This window comes from Frankliniella occidentalis, unplaced genomic scaffold, assembly GCF_000697945.3.
Source record: "Frankliniella occidentalis isolate FOCC.00 unplaced genomic scaffold, Focc_3.1 Scaffold355, whole genome shotgun sequence".
NCBI lineage: Eukaryota > Metazoa > Arthropoda > Insecta > Thysanoptera > Thripidae > Frankliniella > Frankliniella occidentalis.
In genome coordinates, this window is record NW_026267478.1 from 85,999 (window position 1) to 94,751 (window position 8,753).

At 46.5% G+C, this 8,753-nt stretch overlaps 1 protein-coding gene across 1 annotated transcript in view; it reads right to left on the reverse strand.

Moving 5' to 3' along the window:
• Positions 1-1,184: 1,184 nt before the first annotated feature.
• Positions 1,185-8,753, reverse strand: part of LOC113212212 (uncharacterized) — a 54,024-nt gene continuing 46,455 nt past the window's right edge. The window contains exons 8-9 of the mRNA XM_052274222.1: positions 8,204-8,420; positions 1,185-1,605 (exon numbers count right to left, since the gene is read on the reverse strand). Coding sequence (XP_052130182.1) covers positions 1,455-1,605; positions 8,204-8,420 — 368 coding nt within the window. The 3' untranslated portion in view covers positions 1,185-1,454. The remainder of the gene's footprint in view (positions 1,606-8,203; positions 8,421-8,753) is intronic.

The window sequence follows — 8,753 nt, forward strand, 5'->3', positions numbered from 1 at the left end:
CCGTCACGCTTTGCCAACCCCCCCTCCCCCTAAGCGCGTGACGTAATATGCGGACGACCCCTAAGAAGAGGTTGTTCTTCTCAGGTGTCGACTTGCTGGATTCGAATCTGCATCCGGTTGACAAAAACGCTTCTTTCTGGACAAAGTCCTTCCAGATTTATTGTGTTTGCAAGTGATACTTGGTTTCCCTGCGCAGTGTCATTTTAGATTCCACGTTGGACCTATCAGTTTTATTGGACAATGAGAACAGTTCGGATTCCGTAAGTTTCGCACACTACACCTTAAGCGACTTTTCGAGTCCCTAAAAAGATGCATTCTTGTGCACACTAGAAACACGTGCACGTGCAGTTACGAGTTTTTCGTTGGACAAGGTACGGTGAGAAATGAATGTGCGAGTGCAGGAATAGATGACCCGAGAGTTTATAGAAGGCGTTTTCGTACCAGCTTTGCTCACAGATTCTGTCAAGTCCAGTTCTGGATTACCTATGGCTCTCATCGGTGACTCTTGGTATCTGCGTGAAATTTGCTTTGCAGGAAAAACATGTTATTCATCTGGCTAACGCCAGCGTCAGATCTTAGGTACGGAACACGTTTAAGGCCACTGTTGCAGATTCGACACCAGTTAGCACCTTGAGTGTTAAAGTACACTGGCCTGATCGTTATGCTTTGATTAAGGAGCAAAATATGAGGGAAAATAACTTCGGTAGGTTTAACCTGTGGCTATGACTCAAACAGTAAAAATAACAACGGCATCTTGTTGAAAAAGTCGGCCAAATGCTGTGTCGGGATTTCAAGTTTACTTGTGGTGCCCAAGATTTGTCTTGACAATATATTGTCTTATAAGTATCTATAAAAAAACAAAGCAAATCGTTTTGGTTTCGCAAGTTCCCACATCCCACAAATGGCGTTCTGTAACCTTCCGACCATATAAATTCTGCTGTGTCCTCTCCCCTCCCTCTCACTAGTTCTAACCCCCCGCAGCATTTCTCTTCTATCCGTATTGCCTCCGCCAATACTGTTAACCCTTAAAATTTTAATTCCCCTGGAAATGTGGCTCCTTCTAGCCGCCCACTAGTTCTACTTCTCAAACACATGTCCCTCAAAGGTCATTTCATAATATTCCTTCCACTGACTATTCTCTTGATTACGTTATTGGCTGACTGATAGCGAAGCCTATTACTCCGTTCTGATGAGAAGAAACTTTGTCTCTCTGTCTGCACATCTGCCTGCCTGTTCAGCCCATTATCGATGATCTGATCATACTGGACCACTTTTTCTATAAACACTTTGTATTTGTCATCCATTGCAGAAAACGTTTTATTTCATTTTAATTTGAAAACCCCGCCAACAAAAGAAGATTTACAAACAGTGATAGAAGATTATGGAATGATTATAGAAGATTACTAAAGATTATGGGTTATACTACTGATTGGAAATGATCATGGCGAAGTGCACTATTTATCAGTTTTGGTGCGTTTTGGTGCAGACGGACCGCAATAGCATGACTGCATCTGCGCATCCGTAGTTTTCCGTCCACCTCTGGGGGTCTCTACCTCGTAGAAATCAAAGATAACTTTCCAAGGATTTGCTTGAGGTTTGATTTGCCTGAAGAAAAAAACAAAAAGAATTAAAACTGACGGCAACGTGGATTTGTGAAAGCCAATAGATTATCATTTGCGTCCGCACAGTCCTGTTCGAAACGAATAAGTTACATCCACGATTGTAGTACATCTCTATCTAATAGGGTATTTCAGAGCTGGCGGTGAGGAAGTAAAATGGAAGAACAAAACGCGCACTGCTCATGCGCAGACGCAGAGTGGGAGGAGAGCAGAGGATGGAGTGCTCATGCGCAGTGCCCGTTTTTGTTTTTCCATTTTACTTCTTCACCGCCAGCTCTGAAATACCCTATTGATTTGGACCGAAAATATTGGAACTTCAATAAGGTACTCTGCTTGAGCGGAAGTAAGAACCGAGGTGAGAACAAGCCTTGGCCCGCCCTTCCGCAGGCCATTGAGAATCGATCCTTAGACATGAAACACGACTGTACTGCTTTGAAAAGAATAAAAAATAATGTAGCGATATACGTACGCCAGATCACGTCTCGCGTAACAGGCTTCGCGATGTCTCGCAAAGCAGTGGGAGCTAAACAAACGAGACGACGGTAACTGCGCGAGGTTTGCAGCTGCGCGAGGTCGGTGACTGCGCGAGGACTGCAACTGGGCGAGGACTTTAACTGCGCGAGGGGTGCAACTGCGCGACGTAAATTTTTCTGTATGCAGCTGCGCGTGGTTTTCAACTGCGCGAGGTTTGTAACTGCGCAAGGGTTGCAACTGCGCGAGGTTTGCAGCTGCGCGAGGTCAATTGGTCCCGTTTCAAACTGCGCGAGGTTTTTAACCGTATTCCGTATTCCGCGCGTGCGCGTCGCCAGCAACTGCGCGAGGTCTACAGCTGCGCGATGTCAATGTGAAGCGTTTGTAACTGCGCGAGGTTTTGAGCTGCGCGAGGTCCGTTTTGTGCCCTTTGCAACTGCGCTCGGTCTGCAACTGCGCGTGCTCTGCAACTACGCGTGGCCAGCAACTGCGCGACGAATGCAGCTGCGCGTGGTTTGCATTTGCGCGAGGACCAACCCCCATTTCTTTGTTACCCCCAGAGCTCTGCAAAATCGCCTTCCGAAACCGACCGCGCCAGGCCGCGGTCTGTCGCAGGCCGCCAGCCGCCGCCAGCCCAGGCGAGAGGTGAGGAGCGGAGACAGCGGGGAGGCTCCCTTCCTCACCTCTCACCTGGCAGGCGGCCTGCGCAGACCGAGGCGGCATGGCGCGGTCGGTCTCGGAAGGCGATTTTGCAGAGCTCTGATTCTAGCTCAAAAATTGACTTTAAAAAAAATTAAAAACCACAGGTTGCAAAATGCATGTTTTATTCAAAAAAAAATTTATGGGTATCTAAGGGTTAACTGGTTAACTCTCAATATTAGAATCCTATGGACGAAAATTTGGTCCATATTGCTCTATCTTGTACTGTTTAGGTGCTAGGGGGCATTTATTGACGAAAATAAGGTGAAATCGCCTATTAATTCGTAAAATTTAACTCATCTCGGGAGTCAGCGCCGCAGGCCTAGCTATATGTGCGCTAGGTGCGTCGCAGCGTAACGATACCTCAGAGCGAGAACCGCTCAGTATAATAGGCTTTCCTGCAGAGACTGAGCGGTTCTCGCTCTGAGGTATCGGTAAGTAACAGTGTTTCGTGAGATATCGCGACCATTGTCGTAGAAATTTAGCGAGGCATTAGGGTCGGATATTTGTGGGTCGGGAAAAACCGACCCAACCAGGGTCGTGGATGTATACTAGCATAGGGTCGGATTTTTCCTACCACCGGACTAACAGTGTAGTAAGCAAAAGAGCGGGCTTAAAATGACACATGAAGTACCGTCCAAAACAGCACATTCTGGATCGGAATTGGTCCTTAGATTTGCCGTCTCTTCAATCGTTCCAGAGCTAGAGGTCGATATACTTGAGACAATGGCAAAAAGTCCAGTTTTAAGAAAGTTCGAAAAACAATACAAGCTTAAAACTGCGCTTGTTGTTTTTTTTCATTTATTTTTAAAGCAGAAGGCTGGGGTGTAGTCAGGGTGTCGCACCATTACAGTCTTTTCTTACGTCCAAGGAGCTACTCCCAAAGGGCGCAGCCCCCCCCCCCCCTCCCCCATCGAAAGCATAATTTTGTTCGACATCCCGTGATAAAGTCCTGTGCACAACACGTTCGAACCGCGTGCACAACGCGTGCACAACGCGTGCAAACAGCGTGCACATTTCGTGCACAACACGTGCGCAACGCGTGCCAACGCGTGCTCAACGCGTGCACAACACGTGCACAAAAATTCTTTGCACAACTAGCTTGTGCACAATATCCGGCCCCCCTGCAGCAGGACCAGCGGCAGGTGCAGGTATGTGTATGTGCGCATCGCGGGCACAAGGCGCACATATCCATTGGCCATAGGTCCTGGCTACGGTTTCAATTTTTTCTTATTTTTCTTTATTTTTTCCTGTTTTTTTCTGAATTTTTCCGATTTTTCCTCGACGATTTTGGAGAGAATTGGCGAAAATCGGCCAGAATCGGGCAAAATCGAGCAAAATAGGATACAGTAGCGACTCTGTTGTGTTAGGTCCTTTAGTAGTTCAAAGAGTGTCAAGATCTTACCAGTATTTGTATTGTGTACTCATGTTTCAGGGAAGGCTCCTCACATGGTCTGCTGATGATGCACTAAAAAATGTGAGGTTCATAAAGGATGCAGTCAAAAATAATTCTGAAATGTCGCTTTTCCATCCCGACTGGCTGAAAAGAAGGACAATCTTGGACAGAAGTGCGATCACAATAAGTCCGTACCATTCAGAAACTGTCCAGAATTTTGAAAAGGGGAAACTCCGCAGAATGCAGCGAAGTATGCATAAGGAAATAGCTAAGTTTCAATTTGTAAATGTTGAAGAAAAAAGCACACTGTAAGTCATAAAAAAGCACACTGTAAGTCATAATGTCTCTCTTCCCAAAAGACGTAATGTAACCTCCACATCAGAAGTGCATCACGATCTCTTGCATTTATAAGCATGCTTGAAACTCGATTTTTTTACCCACTGTTGCAGAGAGCAGTCACTCGATATCAGTCTTGACCTGTTTCTGGATAAAGTTATAAGTAAATTGGATGACAAGAGTATCGATTTCTTATACGTACAGAATATTGACCTCCCAGAACACCGTGACACAACACCAGGTGTGGCAGTGTGCAAAATGCAGCACACCTTGGAGAAGCTCAATGGGGGTGAAAGAATTGTAGCCAGGACCTTGGCCCATGGATCTGTGCGCCTTGTGCTTGCGATGCGCACATGCACATACCTGCACCTGCCGCCGGTTCTACTGCAGGGGCCTGATCATGTGCACAATCTAGTTGTGCACAGAATGTTTGTGCACGCGTTGTGCACGTGTTGTGCACGTGTTGTGCACGCGATGCGCACGTGTTGTGCACGCGTTTCGCACGGGTTGTGCACAAAATGTGCACGCTGTTTGCACGCGTTGTGCACGCAATGTGCACGCGGTTCGCACGTGTTGTGCACAGGACGTTTTATCACGGGATATACATATATTGGGACTTATAGGTCGAGCCACAGGCCCGACCTAACGCCACCGACAGGCCAAGCAGGCCCGGCCCCTGAGAGAAGTGAAGCTGGCATAAATTCATTTGGCGGAAGGACGGGCCTCTGGTTCGTGACTGTCACAGTTCTAGGGCTCCTAGAACCCTAACAAAGATGCCAACTTTACCCACAGTGGGTTACTTTCTATTCCTTTTCTCGATTTGGAGTCGTCTTTTACGACTTCATATACGACGTGGATCTTTTCGGCTTTTTGGCGGAATTCGTGACAGAGTCGTTTAGACTAAAATTTCGTCAGTTTGGCACTATGTTTCACCGTTTTGGCGCTGAAGATTTTTTTTCGACGAAAATATGCCGAAACTTACCACGCTGTACAAGCAGATGTACAAGGAGATCAAGTAGAGCAATGAAATCCCCCCCCCCTCCCCAACAGCACTTTCTGAATCGAATTTAATCCTATCTTTAATGGTTTTCGGTTTTGAGGTGGAGGTGGATTTATTTAAATCAATGGCAAAAAGTCCAGTTTTACGACTATTTGCAAAACAATACCAGATGAAGACTGCAATTGTTCATTTGTTTTCATTTTTTAATCCTTTTCAAGCAGAAGGCTTGGGGTGGGGTGTAGCAACGACGTTACAGTCTTCTCTCATGTCCAAGGGGCAAATCTTAAGGCCCGCAGGCCCGCTCTGTATCGTTAGTTTATTGAAATGTTTATGAAGGGGTAAAACGATAAGAAGAACAAGAAGAAGGGAGCACTGAGCAGGTGGCGTCACGTAGCGTCGTCCCTAAACAAAGCAGAAGACGAGCAAGAGTCTGTCAGAGTTAAGGATGCGTGTCGTTAGATTTCAAACAGTTTAGAACGGACCTATGCAGCTAGCACCTTGGTACCACCTTCACCAAGGTTTATTACGTCAGTTGAGTTATCATTGAGTTAAAATTGTACAATATGTCCATATACTAACCTAGACAGCAACACCCGGACGGGTGAAAAATTGTATACTGTTATTGTTCCGAAGCCAAACCTTACAGAATCACGTTTTGACAGTAGTTTGCTCCGCCGACTTAATCTAGATCCAATTTTTCTTTACAAATTCTATAAATCTTGGTTGATGATCACACATCAACTAGCGACGAACAGGCGACAAACCACAGTATGGTCGCCGGCGTTCGGCATTGTTTAGGGACAACGCTTCACCACGCCACCTCCTCAGTGCTACCTTCTTCTTGTTCCTCTTATCGGAAAACTTCTTCGTAGTGACTTAAAGGTCGGGCCGCAGGCCAGTGTAGGTAGACCTAGGTAGGCCCAACCCCTGCCTAACGGAGTTGCCTGCGGAGCGCAGTGAAGCTGGCAACTTCGTTAGGCGGAAAGGTGGGCCTATCATCTTGTATTTAAAATGCGTTCAAACATAAAAGAAAACCTCACTCTCCACTTTGAGACAGCTTAACGGAATCACTAGGGTTTGAACTATGCATGGTTGTCTGTCCTAAATTTCAACTTGGGCATAGCCCAAAATGCAGTGGGTTAGGCCATTCCAATTTGGTGCTCGAAGTCGGCGATTTTGGAGGTCGGCACCTCAAATGAAAGATTGGACCTAGTAGAGACCCTGTGCGAAGTTTGGGCTCTGTGCGATATCGTTTACCCGACGCGCATCGCGATTTTCAAAACGGGCTCGAAATTGGCGCGCGGCGACCCGCTATCTTGTTGGCTCTGCCGTGCTGACACGGTGGGGTCAGAGGAGACGCCTTGGGTTTAAATTGTGACCATGTGGGTCCTACTTCACATCCGACATGGTGAATCCGAGCTCGCAACTGACCGGGCGTGTCCAGGGGCCCAAACGTCGCGGGCCGCGCGACTCGCTCCTGGCAGCCGAAATTGGCAAAATCAAACATATTGTTTTTGCCAATACGCAGGCCGTACAGTGCCCTATCCAAAACTATGCGGCGTGCCAGGTAGCGGTGACGCGATCACTGGAAAAAGTTTTAAAAACATGTATTTGCGCCTGTGGTGACGTCACTTAGACTACCCGCGTTACACGCCTGTAGCGCATCGTAGCCTAGTACGCAGGCGTTTTTGACATTATTTAATTTTTCCAGTAATTGTGTCAACGCTACCTGGCACGCTACACAGTTTTGGATAGGGCATGGTACGGCGTACGTATTGGCAAAAACAATATGTTTGATTTTGCCAATTTCGGCTGCCAGGAGCGAGTCGCGCGGCCCGCGACGTTTGGGCCCCTGGACACGCCCGGTCAGTTGCGAGCTCGGATTCACCATGTCGGATGTGAAGTAGGACCCACATGGTCACAATTTAAACCCAAGGCGTCTCCTCTGACCCCACCGTGTCAGCACGGCAGAGCCAATAAAATGGCGGGTCACCGCGCCAATTTCGAGCCCGCTCTGAAAATCGCGATGCGCGTCGGGTAAACGTTATCGCACAGAGCCCAAACTTTGCACAGGGTCTCTACTAGATCCAATCTTTCATTTGAGGTGCCGACGTCGAAACTTTTTTTTTGGTGGAATGGCCTACAGTGGGTGCCGCTTTTAGGTGGGGTTCGCGGGAATATTTCCCCTTCCGGAGCTGATCCCTTTGCCGGCACACTTCTGAGAGCCGCGAAAATGCAAAAGTGCTGAGTTGTGCCTATTTTGGTATGTAACACCACATATGCATTTCATTTCGGGGAAACCCATACATCCGTTTTCTTGCTTTAACGAACAGAACTTTTATGTTGCAAATGTATTTGCACTCACAACGTGTTCGAAAATTTGTCAAAATTACAGTTCAAGATGACGATTTGCGCTTGAACATGTTTTGAAATTGTGGGCGAAAAGGGTCCATTCCAATGCAAGACAAGAGAAAGTTGAAAGAGGAAAGCACGACTGCCCGATCTGTTGCCTCCTGCCCGGCGTTCGATGGCCGAAGTCATCGCCGGCCAATCAGGGTTCAGATGGAAACAGATCTAACAAGCATGTTTTTCTTTATTGGGTCCCGATTGTCTTGCAGTGCAGCGGAATACCCTATATCGATTTTTTACTCAGTGCGTCTTTGTTAGTATCTAAAATACTACCTTATTGAAAAAGGTTTCTTCTCCATGCTCATCCTTCGATCGAAAATAATCCCAGACACTGCTTTATCTTCTGAACCATCCAGATACAAGACTTGGTTGATGCCACTTTGCGCAATTATTTGAGCACATTTGTTGCACGGGTAGTCCAAAGTGTATAACTTTGCCCCTTTCGCAGCAGCTCCTGCCATTAAAATTGCAGGGATGATAGCTCCGGCTCCTGTCAAAAAAGAGATGATTTTTATAATCTTCACATTGTTTTCACTACGTTTTACTCTCCACTCTATTCGGGTTTAATTGTATCTCTGCGAGTCATAGTTCTTAAGCCTGAATCAAATCACATCAGAACCGCCAACTTCAAACCCTGGCAACCCCCATAACATCGGTGAAATGTAGTGGGAAACAAAATTGTTGCGCAAGGAATTGCTTTAGTGAAAACCTGCAAAAAGCAACAAGATTTTAAACTTTTGAACGCTTTAAATTACAAACCCTATACAAGTTTTTTTTTTTTTTTTTTGTAAACAAACCTGTTACTACCACTACCACTCTCTTA